The sequence below is a fragment of the Centruroides vittatus genome, unplaced genomic scaffold (genome assembly GCF_030686945.1).
Source record: "Centruroides vittatus isolate TY-2023 unplaced genomic scaffold, ASM3068694v2 contig_93, whole genome shotgun sequence".
NCBI lineage: Eukaryota > Metazoa > Arthropoda > Arachnida > Scorpiones > Buthidae > Centruroides > Centruroides vittatus.
In genome coordinates, this window is record NW_027122616.1 from 572,429 (window position 1) to 594,997 (window position 22,569).

General features: G+C 28.3%; 1 protein-coding gene and 1 long non-coding RNA gene across 4 annotated transcripts in view; one reads left to right on the forward strand and one right to left on the reverse strand.

The window, feature by feature from the left end:
- LOC136984839 (uncharacterized) overlaps window positions 1-19,845 on the forward strand; it is a 38,662-nt gene extending 18,817 nt beyond the window's left edge. The window contains exons 5-6 of one of the 2 annotated variants that reach the window (XR_010882248.1): window positions 8,885-8,931; window positions 19,649-19,845. This is a non-coding gene — a long non-coding RNA (uncharacterized lncRNA). Of the gene's footprint in view, window positions 1-8,884; window positions 8,932-9,970; window positions 10,236-19,648 lie in introns of those variants that run through there. The other variant, XR_010882247.1, reaches the window with a different exon arrangement.
- The window catches only part of LOC136984838 (beta-1,4-glucuronyltransferase 1-like), a 40,348-nt gene extending 18,512 nt beyond the window's left edge, over window positions 1-21,836 (reverse strand). For both annotated transcript variants that reach the window (XM_067281983.1, XM_067281982.1), the window contains exons 1-3: window positions 21,679-21,836; window positions 21,293-21,409; window positions 17,053-18,105 (exon numbers count right to left, since the gene is read on the reverse strand). In XM_067281983.1, coding sequence (XP_067138084.1) covers window positions 17,053-18,105; window positions 21,293-21,352 — 1,113 coding nt within the window. In that variant the 5' untranslated portion in view covers window positions 21,353-21,409; window positions 21,679-21,836. The remainder of the gene's footprint in view (window positions 1-17,052; window positions 18,106-21,292; window positions 21,410-21,678) is intronic.
- Window positions 21,837-22,569: the final 733 nt, after the last annotated feature.

A 22,569-nucleotide genomic window follows, 5' to 3' on the forward strand; every position in this document is an offset into this window, starting at 1 on the left:
TGTGCGTGTTTTTTTGACGTGTAGGAGGTTGACCCTTAGGAAGGTGACCACACCTTTAGAATCAAGTACAACGCCAAAGTGACAGCACAGATTATTGAAACAACTCCAAGCGAATATATATATGTATATACATATATATGTATAGGAAGAAAGTGGAATCAAAAATTTGCTAAATATTCATAAACAGAAGAGAGAGAAATTTCCGTACTTAAAAGAGGAAAAGAAAGGAGAAAAAAAACAACAGAAGCCAATTTTCAAAAGTACGCGGGTCACATAAGTCACGTGGCAGGCGAGGCATGATGCATACACTTTTAATGAGATAAAAATCCCTTGGCATTTGCCCAAAAGGCAGAAAATAGGAAAAATTTCACACCAATTTTCTCCCCGAATCGCTTAAAGTGGTGATTTACTATCACGGTTTTAAAAAAATAACAAGGATTTTCCTAACTAGAGAAAAATGGACTAATTCAGTAGAGGAGTTAGATAAGAAAGAAAGAAAGAAAGAAAACAAAAAAGAAATACACAGAAAAATCTTTTATTAAATATATTTCAAAATTTAATTAATCAGTTGCCAAGTCAGTTTACTCGATCGAATCGTTTAAAGAAAGGAAGGGAGGAAAAAAAAGCAGTCAAAATTTACTTTAGAAATTAAAAAGTACACCAAAGAAAAATAGCAAATCGATTAATTTTCGAACGAAACAAAGTAAAATAAATGCTAATTTGAATAACTTCAGCATTTTCTTAACTCCTACAACATAGTTTATGTTGTAAATAAATATTCACCCACTCTTTGTCCTCCTTTAATCTCGACAACGTAGTTAGTTAGATGGGAGTCGAGACCGGATATGGAAATCGTAGGGGTATGAGGCCACGATTAACTATATACGAACTTCCGGTTTGTACCGGAAGTCACATTATTTCAATTCAAAAATATTCCTCCCTGAAAGGAGTTGGGTACGACTCTATTGCTAAGATGAGAAGTATGACGTACAGGGGCAAGACACTATTAATTTGAAGTGGAGAGGATACATTTTAAATTAAATTTATTAAAAATTTCAGGCCCGGTATTGTGACCACGTCACAATAAATAATTGCTCGTTTGTTTATCATTTACTATGAATCTAATATATCGATTTTTCTTATTCGATGATATACAGCAGACAAATGCTTTTACAAAGTTATAGCAAATCAATAAGTAAAGTAATATATTCCAAGAGAACATTTCTTCTTCTTCTCGAGAAACTAAGAGAGTTCGAATCCCAATTGGGATCTTTATCTTTAAACATTAGTTTATAGTTCCATCTCTTATAAGAAGTGAGTTGAACACAGAACAGTAGTAAACATGAGATCAAACACTGGAGTAACCGTTGTTTTGAGTGAAGCGTCAAGTATATTGCATTCGGATTAGACGTTTCATCCAGTTTACCATTACTTTCTACACTTTCTACTATATAGCTGTTTTCTTAATGCCATTAAAAATCCATACAATTGTTATTTAAGACGTAATATTTCAACAACGCCGCAAAACCGGGCTGAAATTTTTAATCATATTTTAAATTATATGCTCTCCACCTGTCTTGCCGGTTGTCTACGTTAGTATATAGTTAATCGAGGTATAGTCCCCATAAGCTTTACATATCTGGTCTCGAATTTCATATATCAAATCCAGTTCTCCGGATTAAGGAACGACAGACAAACAGACAGGTTTACAATTGTTTCAAATTGCAGCCCAGTAATAATTTATCCTCTCGAAAGAAAATTTTCTAGCCATTTTAAAGGAATTTCCTTAAATATAACTCTCATTTATAATTATTAAATTGAATTTTTCTTAAATTCAGTCGAGAGAATATTTGAAAAAGAAAGAAAGAAAGAAGGAAATATATATATACTAGAGCATAAATTAAATAAAGGAAAAACAAACAAAAAAAAGAAGGAGAGAAGAGTGTTTTTCAGAATTTCATTTATAATCTTTATCAATAGGATTTTTCAAAGAGAGAAATCAAATATTGAAACAGTATGTTTTGATTTCATGTACTGTACACTACCTGATATCGAATGGAACATTTGCATGTAAATGAAATCTTTGACTTTACTAACATGTTTGTACTCTAATACTGTATTCAATTAGCTTGCGTGTAAGCACTACTTCCAATTGTACAAACAAATAATTTCAAATTACACACTCTTTTAAAAATATCAATATGAAAGATTTTATTTACTTAAATGACATTTGCCAGGAAAATAAACAGAAAATGAGTTTATACTGAAAAAAAAAAAAAAAAAAAAAAAATACAGTTTAAAACTCTCTTCTAATTTATCTGTTATTTTACAGGCGCGTGCATTTGTTATAGCTTTTGTATTGCGATTTTTTATGCTTTTTGTAAACGTTAATGTTATTGGTGTACAGCTGACAGGACTGTATTAAATTATAAAGGTTACATTGAATCTAATCAGCCGCACAGTTTACAGTAAATGCTTATTTCCTGAATAATATAATGGAAGGAATTTTAACTGACTTTATGTGTAGAAAAAAAAAAAAAAAAAAATATATATATATATATATATATATATATATACATTCGTTTCTTGAGGTTAAATACTTTCTCGGCTGTTATGTGTAACAGAGGGAAAGTATGACGACCTGTCAAAACATGACCCCCAGATTTTTACATGCAAAGTATGTGTGTGGGCATCTACTTTAAAGCTTAATAACGCCTGTGCATTTTGTCGAAATTTTCTGAAATTTGGCAGGGGGGTTTTGTGTATTAGGGTCATTCGTGCTACTAAATTTTGGTGATTAAAGGTCGAAGAGGTAGGAGAGAGTTGGAGTGAAGTCAGACTTAATGAGAATCTTATTCGTTATTAGCATTTACAATTTTTTAAATATAAAACTCGTCTCCGACTTCAAAATTAAGCTTTTTGCTATTTTATAATAATTAATAACATAAGTTTTTAAAAACAAAATGTCATAATAGGTGGCATCACACACAATTTTAACTTTTTTTTTTTCCCCTGGAAATTTATAAATAAAAGCTAAGAAAATACATTAAATGGTAAGGTTATTTCTACAAATGTTCTAAAAATTTCACATTTTCAAAGCCAAATCTTCGTTCAGAACATTCTAAAGATAAGAATTTTAAAGAGAAACAGCATTATTTCACCTTTAAATTAGAAAAATATATAAAAATAAAGATGAAACAAGAAAATATACGTCATAAACTTATATATATATATTAAAATTAACAACACTATAAACAAGAATATAAATCATACGGCATTCTTACTTCATATACAAAGTTACACATCCTTCAACAAAATTTCTCTTTAAATTTATTTATATTTTTTATTAAAATAAATTTATAAACGATTTAAATACAATTTAAACTTCACAAACTGGTTACGTAGGCAGTACTTATGCATTTTTTAAAAATATAATCATGCCCACGATATGACCTAGACGAAAAAATCTCTCCCCCTATACCATTTTTGGTATTGAGTGCAAGTTAAGACGTTCTCTCACGGAACAGGTGTAGGTGTACAGGACTTTCGACCTTTCTCAGTATGTGGCAGCCAATGCCTAGAATGAAAGAGCAAGAATTATACCGTATGTGCATTTATATTGCAAAATTATACGCATTTTTCTATAAATCTCTCAAAATATCCGCTTAAAGTTTAAAATTACAACTTGATGACCTTTTATAGTGTTTATTCCGGGTAGGATACGTATACAAAATACACAAAATCGTTGAAATAGGGAAGTAGCCACTGTATTAAGTAAACGAGCGAGTGACCTTTGACACTAATCTCCTAAACTGAATCATTCTCAATTCGATCTGGCGTAAATCCTTTCCAGTTAGTCTGCTATAACGAAATTATCCTTTGCCTTTTCTTCTAAATCGAATAGAAATATACGAAGAAACTTCGAAAAATTTCCCTTTTGTTTATTTTTTTTTTAACGAACTTTTCATTTCATTATATCAAATTATATAAAAGGGAGAAGAGAAGAAGAGAAAAGATCCCCTCTTCATCAAAAGTAAAACACGCATTAACCTGTTTCTGTTCTTAAACTAACCGGATCAAATTTTTATTAAAAGTTCAAGATGAGTTATACATGGTAAACATGACGAAATTTATTCCATTAATAACATTTCTTCCAACATAAAGCCGACAATGTCCAAATTGAATGCAGCTTTTCAAAGGAAAAAAAAGAAGAGGAGAGGGGAAAAAAATTCATTTTTCTGCTGTGTTTTCACCTAAACTGAATAGAAGTTCTCTGTTGCTTAATACACAGTCAAGCTATTCATGCCAGAAACCATTATACAGGCAGGAGGTGCTGCAGGATTTATTTCTGTTGTCGAACTAATGGGACTCTTTGAGCGTCTGAAGCGATGAGAAGGTGAAAGACGTGAATAACGTCCCAATCTCACGCGACAATAAGAGGATGCAACCGAATTTCGAAACATTTTTAACTATAACGTACGATGTTCCGTGATCTCTCATCATTCCCACGCATCACACTGAAGCTAAGGCCATCCACGTGTGTTTATGATATCCTATTAATGCCACGAATTAATCCAAATCGAAGAAGAAATAATTAAAAAATAGGCACCTAAAAGCACTTTAAAAAATGGCATTTACGAATTTCCTTTCGTGTAGATTTTACTTTTTTAGTAAATGCAGACACACACACACACATACACACGCCTTTAAAATACACGTAAAGATAATAATTCAAGTGTTGTACCGTAGGGAGGACGGCTTTAATAAATTTCTGCTAGTAAATTCTTCTCAAAATATCGTATACACGTGCAAAATTTGGGAATTTGTAAAGTGTCGAATGTAGTTTAAGCTGCGACAAATATACGAAAATGGCCGTTTAATTTATTCATTTACTAACGGAAGAGGGGTGGGGGAAATGAGAGTAAATATTAAATGTGTATCGACGATTAGCAGCATTAAACCTTTATAAATTCATTATTCGAGAAGGAATGGCGTATAAATTCTTAATCAGCGAATGGAAAAGATGTAGAAGATCAGTGAATGACAAGCAGGAAGATCTTGCAACCGGGATAATTTGCATGCTGTCGTGCTTCCACAGAAAACACACTTTTAAAAGCAACACTAGGTTTAAAATTACAGAAAGTTTTAACAAAATATATTACTTTCCCGGCTCTGTTATATATAACAGAGGGAAAGTATGGCCATCGGTCAGAACATGACCCCCCTCCCAAGATTTTTACATTTTTGGACTTTAAAACGTAAATATTCGGGTTTTTTTTTTCTGCATGTATACATGTTAGTGTGTATGTGGGGAACGATTTTGTTTACCCTGTTTGAAGCTTAATAACTCCCGTATCTTTTGTCGAAAATTTTTGAAATTTTGCAGGAAGGTGTAGGTATTAGATAGATTGACGCTATTAAATTTTAGTAGTTAGGAGTCGACAGGGTGGGGAGATAAAAGAAGTCGAGTGTCGTATCTCGAGTAGGGCTGGATTTAATAACGATTTTACTCGTTATTAGCATTTACAATTTTTAATAAAACCCATCCCTACCCTCAAAATTAAGCCTTTTGCCATTTTATAATAATTAAAACGTTTTTTAAAATAAAATATCATGAGATGGCGCCACATTGTTTTAAACATTGCCGGTAAAGTTAAGCAACGCGTTGCTTGATGTTTTTCGGGACAGGAAACTTATTTTAACTAATAAATATTTTAAATACATCGAAGATATAATGATAAACCATCAAAAATACACGGCAGATTCAAGAAATTTGAACCATTTGACGTTAAAAAAATTTTAAAACCGATGCTCCAAAGTGTTATCACCTGTACAAAGTGAAACCCATTAAAATTTTAAACTTAACAAGAAATTTATAAACATATATTGTTACGGATGAACAAAGGAAATATGTTGGAAGAAGAAAGGAAGAAGAAAAAGAAAGAAAAGAAAAGAAAAAAAAAGAATTTCTCACTTGGGAGAAATGAGGAGCGCAAGCTGAAGGCCGAAGATAGTTACTATTTCTTTTTTCAAACTTGATTTATTGCAGATAGTGCAGGAAAGAGATATTTCCATCAAGGTACAGTTGTTACTTGACACCGTGAGCTATACCCATTGGTGAAACGACGTCGGAAGATAGTCTTGATGCCATTTCCGAGAACCGTTTTCTGTACGGTATACGAACCATCTCAGAAATGATAGTTTGTAGAATGGATAAGGTAAACACAGCCAATGTACAGGTATCAAAGGTGGAATGAAGGGCGTGTCGTGTTGCAGCACCACGGAAAGGTGACTCGACAACGTCCATAAAGAACTGCCACACCGATTAAGATATAATGGCAGTTGTAAAAGTCGGATGCGAATGGATGCGCACCAATGCTTGGAGTCAAATATCGGGGGAAGGGGGCATTTTTATCGGCTTTAGTTAGTTATGCATTCCAAACTGGAAATTTAGTAAGAAACCCGATCGTTCTGGAACGTGTTAAGAGGTTAAGAGTTCTCCACCAATGAATTTTAAGTAGTGAACCCCTTTACAATTGGATCTTCAGCTTCGATGCTCGCCCATTAAAATATTACAGTAAAGTTTAGAAATGGCAATAAAATGTACTAAGTCGAACAGCATATATAAACTATAAAATAATTTATTAGATGGCACTCCTTTCGGGGATTTTATATCCTTTTTCTCAGCTTGGTAGGTAACTTTGGTTTTATTTACACTCGACTTTTTCTTTAATTTCAATGACAAAGTGAGCGGTAAAAGTTCGATGTCGTTGACGAAAAATGGAGATTTTTTCCAATAAAAAAAGTATTAAACCGGAAATTAAAGTTACTTTATTCTTTCGCGGAGGATTCAATTACCGAATTATCACCGATTACAATTCGTTCTGTAATGATTTTTTGACAAACTGTAAAAAAGACAGCCTGTACGCATTTTATTACTGGAAAATATGGCGTAACAGTTCCGTTCTCGTGCAGTTTTCTCTAAATTTAATTTATAATATTAATACGCGATTAATTTTACCACATAAAAGGACATTACAGAAACGTATCAATCATCATCATCCCCCTACTCAGCATCCAAAACTATTAAATCATCAATCTTGATTCACGTATGATGATAATATAGTTTGAACGATAATATAAAACATATTAGAAAGCTCTACCCATCAGTTGTGTCTTTATACAATTGTTTTTTCTATTGTTTCTTGCACGACTTGTCGCAAAATCATAATATAAACCCCAAATATACTACAATACAATGATGAATTTACTATAGGACAGAATCCTAACAGAAAATCCGTTCTGCACCTAGTTTATGTACAGTGTAGTGACTTAGGTAGCCCCGTATTAATAAACTAATCTTGTCAGGATAGTAATAAGTATACTTTCCTATTATAGGATAATTAAAACATAGCTGCTCACCTACATCCTGAGCTATACCCATTGGTAACCTATATCATTTTGTACACGAACACAACACTACTACTAATTTCATTAATAAAATATTCAATTGGTGTTCTACTACTCGACACATGTTACAGTAAAATTATAAGGAAACTTATTATAAAAAAAATACCTGCTGTAAGAAAATTAATATACACATACACACGTATATATAGATACAATAAGAGTATTTCAAGCAGAAAATTATGAAGTGACAAAATGTGGAAAACATTTGGGAATAAACGGTCTGCTGAACAAACTGACGGTTTAAATCGAACTACGCTATCTTGTCCTGTTACTGTATTAATTAAGAGTGAGTAAACACCGAAGAGAGAAAATTGAATAAAATTAGCAATAAATTGCTTTAACAATAATTGGTAATAAGACGAACAGGTAAAAGTACATGTAATCAAATTCTAATACACAATATTCAATTATTGGAGTAGAATGTAGTAAACCAGGCAGAATTTTATTTTATTCCTCATATCCATAATTTGATCTAACCAACAATTTTGCATAAAATTGGAATATTTGCAAATTCAGCAAGAAAATTCACTTCCAGTTTAGCCAATGTAATTATTGAAGTAGGATTGAATTTAGAAAGTTAAAAATTTATAAAGGAAAAAAGCAAAATAATAATAATAATCAAGTTAAAAAGGAAGTTTTCTGGTGTATTTACATGTGATAAACATAATAAATATTTATAAGAATCATTGTATTTAATATTAATTATGCTCCTTTCCACCTACTGAAACAATGGTAACCTTGATAGGAGAATATTTACCTGAAAAGTACAATTATAGAAAGTGAATTTATGAAGCTAACTTATTACATTCCTATCAAAACAATATAAATAGCACATTAAATACATTATTTTAAAGGAATTAATGTTTAAAAATACATAAAAAAAACACAAACACGTGTTTCGGATAAGAATTACATTTGTTCTTGATTATCATAGTAAGTAGCCTTTAAAGAAGAATTTTTTAAGTTAAATTCTAATAAGTTTTATTAAATGTTAACAACAGTTTTTTCAACATTAATAAAAGAACAATTTGGAATTTCTTTAATGCATAAAATTCTTTCCATTCTTTCCAACTAAATGCGCGCTTACGTATAATTTTATAATTTAAGAAAGGAAGGAATTTCAATTAGCAATTTACAATGAAAAATTTTTAATAATAATAATAAAAAGCAAATAAATATACATAAACATATTATTAGAATTTCCCAGATAAAATTATGCATGACATCCTTAAAATTGTTTTTCTTTTTTTAATTGCATTCTCTAAAGTTAATTCTTTAATTTTTTTTTCTTTCTTTTTCCATAAATAAATTTCTGCTTTAAGAGGAAAATAAAAATAATTTTTATGTCATTTAAAATTGGTGATATTTATAAAGTAAATATAAAAATAATAATAAATTCTTTTCTTTTCCTTAGGTATTGGATTAGCTACTTCTGAAAGAATTGGGAAAGTTTACTAATTGGTATGTCAGTTATCTAAAATTTAATTTACATTCTTTATCTATCAAGTTGTCAAAAATTGCTTGACAAAAACTTATCGGATGATTCGGCTTTCCTAGAAATACAAAAACAAAATCTACTTATTTTCTCCACATTCTTGAAAGTGGTACGCCTCGACCGAATATTTGCATATAAAACCTTATTACGTGCGCTTAAATATATCTTAAGAATTAAAGAATTAACAAATTCATCATCGTCATCACTAATATCTAATTAATAACTGTACTTTATAATCTATACATTTATTAAACCTAAATTAATTTTATATTAAATTAATCCAACATAATAGTTATTCTATCATTACTTAAGAAGTATACTTCATTACAGTTTTAGAAATTTAAAAATTAGGTCAAACAATGAAATTTTAATGCTATAAAATGTTGATTTTGCTTTATAATGTTAAAATTTTATTGTCAAACTGTAGATTTAAGTCGGTGTTTTTCAACCGGGGTGCCACGGCGCCACGATTGGGGCGTCGCAAAGTTTAAGACCTTTAGGCATTTTCTTGGAAATTTACTTAAGTGTAGATCAAGATAACTCATTGTCAGTATTTCGACAAAATTCAACGGACTTAAATTTTGATTTTGAACACGCAGAAACACTATTTTTGCATTAAAATGATACTTAAAACTGTCAATTTTTAAAATTTTTCTTCTTAGTGTTTATACAATTTAAATTCTGTTTACATTAATATAACTTTTGGAAGATGTCCATAAATGATTCTTTATCATCACTTGTCATTATGTACAATTCATAAGTAATCATGACATCTGTTCTTAAAGTGCAAGCATTATATATTCTTGCAACATTACCAGTCAGGATTACACGCTTCCACTAAACACCCCCATTAGACTCTTTAATAAATAATATTTAACGTTTTCTAAAAATTCTGATTTATTTTCTGTATCAAAAAGAAAATTGCAATATATTATATATATTTATACTTGAATTTTGAAAATATTCACTAACTTATATAAAATATTTTCTTTGATGCATATATAGTAGTCACGTTGATATGCAGTCTCTGGATCGGGAGATCCTCGACTTGATTTACAGATTTGATTTGGACTCTTTCTCGCCTCTCGATACGGCCGTACGGCTCTATCTTCCTAATAGATATCGGTCCTCGCCGGCAAATGAGAATAACTATCGCGCAAAACTAGCCAAAACTATTTCTCGACTTTTATACATTGCCATAAAATAGTTTCTCATAAATTTCTCTTTAACTTTTACATAAGAATATCTTTTATTATATCTGCATTTATGACTTCAACTTCAATATGAGCTTTGATGCTACTAATACTTTAACATTGAATACATAATAATTTTAATTATTACTAAAGAAAAAAATAGAAATATTCTAGCTTTATATGAACATTATGTATGATTCTACTGTATTATAATCTATTCTCTAGCCAAATAAATTATAGAAAGTAAACAAAATAAATTAATTATGTAACAAAAATAATTTAAAGATATTTTTCTAGAACTAAAATTACAGCTCTACAAGAATTGAATAATGGAAAAAATATATCAATAATAACAGAAAAATTATTACAGTAAGTTAATATAGTTTCTTTTTTAAAATAAATTATATTTTATACAATATCATAAATTCAGTATCAATTCTAGAGGAAATGTAATCGCATATACTACATTTTTTTAAAAAAAGATCAAATATAAATTAGATTTAAAGGGCATTAACTTCAACAAAAAAATTATACTTGATAAATGATGACAATTTTCAACGTTTTTCTTCGTTTCTTTACGTTAAATATATTTTCTAGCTTTATTTTATTGTTATAATATAATCGAAACGCTACAGATTTAATAGTGTTATGCTCCAGACTCAAATGCCGCCATTTAGATTCATCGACGTTATGACTAAGATCAAAGAATTTATTTTTAGATATAAAACTCTTCTTACAGAACATTATAAGAGAGACAGATAATACATTTCATCTCTACTTCTGTGATCAAAAATAAATTGTTTACATGTAATAACTTCAAAGAGAAATGAATATTTGAACAAAAGCAATGTTTTACATTAATGTTTTATTTACTTCATAGGAATGATACTTATATACTATGATTTTTTCAATAACACTGAAATTATATTTTTAATTAAAAGGAAAAGAATTAAAGTAATTCATAAAACTTAATTTTTTTTTGAGAAATATCAATTCGCAGAAGCTTCTTTCACGTTATATGACGAATTTTACTGTTGTAATGATTTTAAATTTTATTCTCTAATGTTCGGAATTCATCTTTTTCTGTCGAAGCGATTAAATGTACTGTTAAAATCTAGAGATTATTATTTTTAAAAGGAAAAAAAATTCTATTAGTTTGTTAAAATTATAAACATACTTTCAAATAAAAAAGTTATAATGCTTGTTGTTGATCTTTAAGATTGTATAAATTTTATTATTAGAATCAAAATATCTCGCTCATCTAAAATGCAACGTTCATAAATATATTAAAATTTTCGAGTAAACATTTTTAGTCTTAAACTATAGACAGCACAGAAAGAAAATAAAAAACAAAAATATATGTTTCACTGATAATCATAAATATTAAATTCATATATAGTAGGGATGGTGAACCTTTTCAAGTGTAGTAGGCGTATGCCTGTCTTTAAAAATGTTTACGTGTGCTGAAGTTTTAGGCTTTAAATGACAATATTGAAAGAAATGAAATGAATATGATTTATTATAGTATAAATTAATGCTTTAATCAGAATAAATGTAAAGAAGATGATTGAAAATGGATGATCGGGTGATAAACAAATCACACGACTGATGACGTGCCAGATGATTTCTCCCAAATGCCACTTTGCGTACATCGCATCCAATCCGTAACATTAAAAATTTAGTTTCTTTGCACAACATTTAACTTCGGCACGTCACCGTTAATTTCGTTTTAATGCATAAAAATATACGAGTGACTTTCAGAAACACAATAAGCACATTCTTCATATAACAATTAATATGCTAATCCCAATAAACCTACTTTAATCATACTGAATATACTCTACACACACATTTTTACATACTAATATTAAAGCAGATGGCCAGATAAAACAGCAAAGGCGTAAACCTGCCACTATAAAAGAACAAGAGTTCGCATCTGTGTTGTATCTCAAATTTTCATGGATAATTTGATCCAGATATGTTGAGCTCTATCCCTTACCACAAAGCATTGTGAATCTCATTAAACTATAATTGTCTTGTAAAACGAGAGGCCTATTAGTATCCAAGGCTTAGAGTTAAAAAAAATATCAAATTGGAAAACAATAGTGACATTTCAGTAACATTGCTGAATTTATAAAAAGTTTTTTAATTATAATAATACATTACAACTCTATACAATGCTACATTAATGGAATTTTGAACAACAAGTGTAATATTTCAATATTTAAAAGTCATGTTATCATTGCAAACAATGTATCTGGCTTTAATATTTGATGTTATCAGTGAGATATGTTTTCTTCTTGTAAATTTATTATTTTTGGAGAACAAAACGTACGAAAAGAAGAATGTAAGAAATAAATTTATTTCGGTGACTAATTATGATATATGCTGTATGTAACAGCTTACAGTCTTAAATAACCTGGAATTTTACAGAAAAATGCCATTTGTTCAACTTGCATATCATAAATCAGTTTCAATTTTTATCAACATTTATGTAAGATAAACAATAGTAATATGTATTATTTATGTCATTGCAATACATTTATATAAATATATTATATCATAAAAAGACAAATACAAATATTATAAATAATAATTGACAATTATATATTAAGAATTTATATTTTGTTGAATAATGTACTTGTTTTTGTATAAAAGAGCTGATTTTTCTAAAACAGGTTAACAGTATGATCATAAAAATAAATATTTATAATATAGTTGCATAATTAGTCTCCCATGTGCGCATTGAGTAAGAAAATGAAAATTTTATTTCTTTTAGAGTATTCTATCTTCTCGAGTTTCATACAAGCAAACACCTAAAGCCTAAATAAGTACACAAAAGTGCTTTTTACTTATCTATTAATGTTTAATTTAATGCAGTTATTCGACTAAAGATATTCTGCAATATGACGTGGACTGCATTAAGGAAAACTTTTAAAAATATTTCACTTTATAATCACTAATAAGATGAAATCAATAACTACATATTTACCAGCTATTACATTTAGAAATTAAGATCTTACTTTTTAAATTATTAAATGTTTTTAAAATGTATAGAATCCATTAATGTATGGAATTTCTGTATTTCATATTAAATAAAATAATTGACATTTTGGATTTCTAATGGTAATAACTGATAAAAAGTTGCTATACATTTTGTATCATAGTTCTTAATTTTCTGAAAGATGCTAACAATAAAATGGATGATAGATTTCCAGTCGACAATCTCCTCCTCTCGGGTTTCGGCTCCTCGTTTGTGCGGCTTCTAACGATTATCTTACTTTTACTTGTTGCTTTTAAAGGTAAAGGTATAAACAGATCACTAAAACAAAATTACGAAGCCCTATTGTTTTATATAATTGATCTAAAAATTCTTTTGTTCTATAATTTTAAATTTAAAGTGATTGAAAGCTCTAAATATTAATCCTGAAGGTGTTAGGTAATGAAAAATTAACAAGAACACTTGTTTCAACTGTCAAGTTTTGTTTTATTCTAATACGTAATGCCCGAAGATATTTCTTAAGTGACTTTAATATTTCTAAAGATCTGTTTAAGATATTGCATGTGGTTCTATAAGAATACTTAACTGACTTTTAACATTCAACTCCATAATAAAATACATCAGAATTAGATCAGTTGTTATTTCAAACCATCTTAAAGCCAAATATTAAAAGCTTCTTGAGCATAGGAAATTATAACTTATGTAACTACTTATAAATAAAACCTTTTCATTCTCAAACAAGATTTATTATATAAATAATACTTTTATAAATATTCTTATCTACTGTAATATTCTTTAAGTAAATACCATGCTTTAACTTTATTGTTAAGTACTTAGGAATGATTTCAAAATGTACATTTATTATATATATATATATTAAGGATAGTATTATAAATTTTCTTTTAAGTTTATCTCATTATGTGAATAATACTAATTAAATTGTTATATACAAATCTGAAATAACAGCATTGGATAACCCAACGTTTACCAACCAGCGCAGAGTTTATTACACCAAGTAATTTTGCCCGTTCTATATCCTAGTAAAGACTAAATTACTGTGTTATTTAAATACTTTATTACCTACAAACATTAATGTTTTTCAATTAAGATATTTATAGCTTGGTTACAAAGGTTAGATTATCCAGTAAATCGTTACCATTTATACGAAATGTATCCGCGTCTTACTACTACTATATAAATTCAGTTTACGTAACTTGTATAACTGTTTTCAAATTATTTCTTAATTTTTTCCACGATAGCCTCTAAAATAATTACGGCACGGCAGACGTCGGAAAGCCTTTATAGCTAATAAAATCATAATTACGGCTAATAAACCGTGATAATTCGGTCATTAATATTTTAATCCGTTAAAATTAAAAATTTCTTTCTATATTTTATTAAACTTTAAAACTTCTTTAACAATCTCACATATTTATATTGAAATCAATATTTAACTATGTAATATGGTTTTAATTTAAAAGAAAAAGGAAGAGAGTAAGAATGAATGCTATAAAAATTTTATATCAGTCTCTTCTGATATGCTATTGTTAACTTAATAAATTTAATTAAATATTTTGCTTGACATAAAATTAAATTTACAAAAAAAGGATACTTTAGAAATTTAATTTTATGGGTCTAAATGACGAGTAGCAGTTTCCATGTCGAAAATATATAAATAAGTTATTTATTTAATATTGCGGGTTTGAATATTTCATGCTTTCAATTTATGTCTGGTTGATAAAAAAAAGAAGGGGAGAAATATATAGCAAATTAATTTTGAATTTTATTTGCATACATACAAAAATAAAAATAATCTACATAAAAAAAGAAGTTCTACTAAATTTAAAGTTATTTTTTTAAACATGTCGATTCAATATTAAAGTTTAAATGATAACATTTCTATCGTTTAATTTAATAAACGCTTTATAATGTCTACAAGGAGTGAGATGACAACTGCTCTCGACACAAATAAAATGCTTCTATGCACGTAATGCATAATATTAAATGAAAATTTAACAAATTTAAACTGAAAGAGAATTTTACGGTTTCATTTTATTAAATTAATATTTTAATTTATTTATTTTATAAAAATCGCAAATTTGAAATTAGTTTATTAAGAAATGTATTTGTGTATCGTTCGAATAAACCAACAGGAAAATTGCGATCGGGAATAAGGTTTTCTTTAAAAAAATCATCCGTCTCTAATTAAAAATTTTATTCCTAAACATTAGAATTTCCAATGTTGAGAAATTATATTTTAGAAAGTTTAATTTTTAATCTGATTACGTGATATTGTTAATTAAGATAAGTGTGTATGTATGTAACGTACAAACTTGGTTAATATGGAAAGGAAAATATGGCGTTAAACAGAATTTAAGACTCGCATTTATCATAATAAAATGAATTTCACATCGCGATAAAACAAATGCTAGATTAAACAGTTCTTTATTACTCAGAAAACTTGGCGTAAAAGTTCTATTACTTCAAAAACAAACAAATTATATAATTGTGATATTCATTTATTGGAGAGAATAAATATTTAATTAACCTTTATGCTGCTATTAAAACTGTTGTTCTCCCTCTCTAAACAATATTTCTAGCCGTAAAATGATTAAAACACGATCCAATAACAGAAAATGAACTCTAATAATATATTAAACTAAATGTACAGAATTAGAGAATACTTTTTCTTATTATATTAAATGAAAATACTGTAAATATAATGATGATAAACAGAAAGGAGCAATATTGTGTGCTTGTTATTTAGTCAGGAGCATTTTAAACTCATGTAGAGTAACAGCACAAAACTTTGATTTTGGTCTGGCATGGCAACTAGCACCAATATTAACTGTTCATTGCATTTACATATAAATACTCTTTAATAGCAATGTCATAGGATAGCTTTTGGCACTTAAAACAAATGACAAAAAGCTCCTTAACTATATATATATATACCAAGCTATTTTATTCAAGTTATATATAATTATTATTGATTTAGTAAGTAAAATAAAAAAATATTGGTATCATTGATCAATGGCTGTGGCAACATTAGGCTACACTGTTGCTCTGCCGCTAATTAAGTTTACTCTCTTATGTTGATAAAACACACTTTTCTTATAATTACATAAGGATTTCTTTGGGATCATCTTTGTATTATTAGCAGATGCATTTTCTAGTTTGATTTAGTTGAATAGAATTTTGGCCCAAAACAGACTTATAAATTGGGTGGAAAACATTTGTCAGATAACCATTCCTTTGCTGAAAGTGTTCTGGTTGTACAATTAATATTCTGATATTTCTATTCTTAAAATGCAATATAAACTAGTATTACGCTTGGACAGTTGTCTTTTTGAACAAGCACATGAAATATATACTGTGGAAACATTAATTAATTTGTATTATTAAATTATTTTTGTAAAGAGTAAATATTAAACAGTTAATTTATATTTATTTATGTATATTATATATTTATCATTCTAATCTTTATTTAATTGAAATTTTAATATGCTGGGATTGAAGAGTGGATATCTATTTATTCTTTTAGATGGTGAAATAAAGTTTTGTTCTTATATATACATGAATGTTTCATTATAGTAAGAAGCAATATGTCAGATGATGAAATAATATATATCATAATTATATATATTGCCATTGTACTGAACGAGTTTCTCTTTAAATAATTAATAATAAAAACTCAAACACAAAAGAATCATTTATTTATACAGAATATTTACTGATAATATAATATCTAACTATTTTAAATTTATTTTATTAATAATATATATTTATATTAAAGTAAAATAATCTTTAAAATAAATAAATATCAAGTAAAGTAAGATTTTACTTTTCCTTAATTTTCTAAACTAAATATATTTAAATATTATCAAACTTACCTGACTAATTCTATTAAATCCATACTGACGAAATCTTTCGTCGTAAAACGGAGCAGAATTTCTTCCGACGTAAAATGGTTCCCAGGGATCTCTCCACAGAACTTCGAACAGTACTGCTAATTTATCTGAAGGTGGTTCGCGCTGCCACGCTTCGTAGTCGGTGTGTTTTTGACATTTCCAACACAATTCAAAATAAAATGGTCTAGCTTCCATTAACTCCAGAAGCTGTAGAAGATTTGTTTTGTCTTGTGGAATTTCCGAATCTTCCTTCACTTCGAATGCCGGAACAACATAAACAGTTTTGTCATCTTTATGGGATTCTAAGAACAGGTGGTTTTCGTTTGCAAAATAAAGAAAATTTTTATGTAGATGATTACTAGGAACCATGTCAATGTCAATCACAAATACAAATTCTGTCATGGCGTTTCTTCTAGCGACATTACGTAACAGATTGTTCGGATAAGGGATACCAAAAGCATAATTTTCGCCAGCACCGTAAGATTTCAGCTTTTCCAGCAAACTCTCACAAGAATCTAGTATCAGTAATTGAGACGACGAAGACGAAGACGACGACGAAGACGGCGACATTATATCAGAGGGGCTGTTAAGAGGATATACAAGATGGAAGCTAGTATTATGCCTGATGGCAGGAAAACAACGTCTCAAATGAAGGATGGCCTCCACTGCGATGGGTATGTCCTTCGCTAGACTAAACACCGCAATCGAAATTGGACCGTGCCACCGCAGCGATAACGGATGAATGTAATGTAAATGATTTATAGATGATTGTGAAACAAGGCTGACATCCTGATGGACTTGATTTTTTGTGCTTAATAAATCAGCACGTATTACAAAATTTACAATACGGAATTCTCCACTGGAATCTAAAACACTGCTCTGCTGAATAGTTTCCAACATGTGCATTCTGTCTTCTTGAATTTCGGCTTCTCGATAATCCTGCTCGACCGCATCCCATCCGTGATTTCTAGAATCCTTTTTCTGACGAGTGTTTTTACGAGCTTCCAGTCGGCTCAAAAGAGTCATATGAATCACCTAGAATATAATAAGAGAAAAAATTTTTCAAACATTATTACGGTAAGTAAATAGAGAATTTAGATAATCTACACATTATTAATAATGTACATATAATTTTAAAATATCCTCTCGGTATAATTACGTAATTACTTCAAAGAAGAAACTTTTTAAAGCAAAAGTGAATCGATTGCAGCTACTGTAATATTTATACCGTACGCAAAACATTTTATCCGTCTGCATGTTTTGACAAGTGATTCATATTCGGTTATCTCATAACTTATTCTTTCTATTTCATTCAACTAGGTTTCGACATTATTTTTGTTTCTATTCATATAGATTCTCTACGTAACTAATAAACAATTCCGAAAATTCTTTACGACGACATCTCTACAAAAATACTAGAATATTTTATAGTTTAAAAAAATTTCCGTACTCGCCGTATACAGAATTCCTTCATTTCCGTACGTACAAATACCCGAAAAAGTTTATTTCTTACTAATAATTTTTTATTCCGAAATATCGTGAAATAAATTTGAAAAAAATTTTTCTTATTCAGAAATTTTGGGCCCACTCGATGAAAACTATATTTTCCTTTTCAAATGGAAATATTTGAAATATTCTTTCATTCTTTACTATCAACATCAGATCATTTCTATCAATCATTCAATATTTTCTTATTCTTTTATTGTTGTTACTTTCTATTATATGAAATTTTAAAAATATATAAAAATTTTTTTCGGAAGACTCCTTTAGAATGTTTTCAAATATAGAACTAATAATTTAACTAAATAATAACTTATATTTTTTACTATATATATATATATATAAAAGCATTCATAAGTATACAACAAATAATGTTACGAAGGAGAAAACTGTAAAATTTCAAAAAGATTTTCGTTGTATTCTTCTTTTTAGATTTTTAAAATATAAAACTAATAAAAAAAAAAAGTAGTCAAATATTTTCGAACTGTCACGAACATTCCGCAAATAAAAACAGAAAAATGTTGGTCTAGATTGAGTGATTTCTAAATGGCTACAAAAGTAAATTATTGAAGTTGTTAAAAAGTGGAAAATAAAAATGACGGCGGGTTTTTATTTTTAAATTTGAAATTTTATAATAAGCAATTTTATTTATAATACACAAAAATAATAGCAGAATGTATCTTTTATATACTATATTTAAATTTAGGATAGATTCTTTCATGTATTTCCGAAAAAACTGAAAGAAGCATTGTAACTTCAATGCTTCTTTCAGTTTTTTTATTTTCAAAAGTTAATTCACGATAGAAATTTTTTACTTATTTTATATTTTTTGTTAATTAAACTTAAAAAGAACTTAATAATGTATTTAAAATACTCTTTAAGAAGACTTTCAAATCTATTTTTTCTTTAATTATCGTCAAAGTTCTCCCGAAAATTCTTTTCAAAGGTTGGTTTTGCACTATAAACTCAAAGTATTTTTTTTAAATTAAGAATACTCTTTATACTTTCTCTTAATCATATTTCCCCTTAAATATATAACTATATCATTTAATTCTATCCGGAAAATCCTTTTTTAAAGTGAATATTAGACTTAAATTCAAAGCAATATGGCATACGACGGGAGGCCAAACTTTGTCGTCGCAAGCCATATACCGCATATCAGAAATACGCCACGGCCGCTCCTATACCGGAGCAGTATTTTATATATAATCTATATACCGAGTATATATATTAGGAGTAGGAGTCCGATACGCGGAAGCCACGATAAGGGTATAGAAGAGCTGCAAGTGACTAGCAAGCTACGGTTTGGCCAGATAAGTATTTATTCTTATATATAAAACAGATTTTTTTGTATGTGATTACAGTATTTTTTAAATTAATTTTATAACCTAAAACACTATCTTGTATATAATTATTATTCTTAAATTTCTATTCATTTTCCTTTATTAAAAATAAACTCAGATTTAAAAAATACTCTCAAATTTAATCAAATAAAAATAATTAAATTTAAACCCCACACTTTTAAATTAAATCGTCGGATTTTACATAAAATTTCAAAATAACTAAAAGAAACGAAAAAATGTATTAAAACTTTCGATAAATTTTTTCGCTAAAATAATTTTATAAAATTAAAATTTTTTACGCGCGTTTTTTTCGATTTATGTCGAATATTCGTTAATAAGAAAAATTGCCAAAGGAATTTTTGAATTAATTATTTTCAAAATGATTAATTTATTAAAGAATAAAACATTCAAAACAAACTTTCTTAAATTGCTTAATTAAACAAACAAAATCCTTAATTTTGACATTAAGTTTTATGTAATTATACATTCGTAAGATAAATTCACTTTCTTTCATGTCTTTAATGACGAGCTTCTTTATTTTATTTACCATAAATTATAAATTAAACTTTATAGGAAAAATAAATAAATAATTCAATAAAAGAGAAGCTATTACTTTGTCTATTGTCTATTACTTTAAATGGAATTTATAAATTTACTTTTACATTATTTATAATTATTATAAATATTAATAAAAGAGTAAATTTCATCATTTTTTTAATTGAACTCAAACAATATATGAAATGTTTTATTCCTATTTTTTATCATTACATTTCTTTATTATTTCTGATTTTAATGATAATAGATTATTATCTATATAACATATAATTTAAATTCTAATTTAGAGGATTTTCTCTTTTCATTACAGTTATTGTTTGATTGTAATTATTGATTTGGAAACTGTAATTAACCAAATTCTCCCGGGGAGGGCAGAAACGAAAACTAAAATCCAATTTTATTCGAATCCCATTAGAAATATTTATTAAATGCAGAGGAAGGTCATTCACCATTGAATGCACACAGACCAGTCGACAATTCAAACAGGAAAAGTATAATGGCACAATCACTTTTGATCGTATCGCTCCGACGATAACTTCTACAGTTGGACGGTAAATTAAATTCTCCGTTTAAAAGCCCGAGACGTCAAAAATCGTCCGAGGAACCCTAAGCGGGTTACCTAATCGTCGCCGTAATGCGGTTTAGCTTTCGTTAGTATAAAAATGCATTCTCCGCTTTGACGCGAAGCGGTTTACGGAGACAGAAACGCCACGAGCCCAGCGGGCTCCGCGTCCTCTCGTTCCGGGAATCAAAAAGGGGTTCCTCGATGCCGAGGGACTTAGGAAGTTTTTAATCGATAAAGGAATATAAAAAAATCTACCGACCTGTAGTACGGCAATTACGACCACCAAGAGAACCGCAACTCTTCTCCAAATAGAGGGCATATTGACCAGATAGAACTGGTGTTCATGCTACAGAAGTCTTTAACATGATCACATAATCTGAAAGATAAAAACCATGTGCACATCATTAATACTTTTACAAAGAAAACAAAACCACTGTGTGTAATAAACAATAGACATTAAGTGTTAATAAAATTTCAACACTAGTAACAAGTAAATACACAAAAGTGTTTATTATTTACGTTTAAAATTTCGTGTTTACAATTCGAAAACACTGTAATGTGTATCGAGTCGTTTATTGTTTATTCACATAAGTAAACACGAGCGTAGGAGTTATTGAACTTTCGAATATCTAAACACGAGCTTACCTGCTTCTGGTGTTTATGTGTTGCAACGAATGGCCGAACAGTTTGCGTTAAGCATCTCTACCCCTTGGCAATCGAACTCTGACTAGATCCATCCTCTTCTCCATCACTTTCATCCTCCGCCACTCACATCAATCACGCATGCGCCAACATGAAGGAAAGCGCGTGTCTCTTGTCTTCGCCTGCCATCTAGCGGAACATTTTTTTTAAACTTAAAAATAAAAACAATAGTAATGCAATTTAAATTGTGGTCGAATTTTTATACAATTTGAAATTTTTTTAAACATTTTAATTTTATTTTTTACCTTCGAAAAATTCAAATTTCTGTATAAAGAAATTTGGTGTAATCCTTGTTATTGTATAGCCTATATATTATTCAAATTTGAATTAATTTTTGTATCTGTTATTAAAAACAATTTATTTCAAATTTAATTTTTATAGTAAGCCTTGTGTTTTTTTATAAAATAATTATTTACAGACAAATATTTTCAAAAATTAATTTAGAAATTTGTTAAGTTTCTTTCTTACAAAGAAAAATAATAAAAGATCTCTTAAGCTATTTTGTTTCATGAGAAGAAAAAAATATATTTCTTTTTAAATAAGACAAACGTTAAAAGAATAATAATAATAATAACTTTTTAAAATGTTTTTCTTCTACTTATTTGTCTATTTTACTTTTTAAAATTCAATTAAATCTTTACAGAATTCTAATTTTAAAACATTTATCTTTATTAAAGTGAATTATATAAAGTTTACAGTAGAAAATAAAAATAAATTTAAATAAGTTTTATAATTAATATGTTTTTTATTCAGTTTTTAAAGAAGTAAAATTTAAAACAAAATTAAAAATTTTAATAAAACTCTCCTTTTTTTAGTTTCTGCAGTGATTTCATT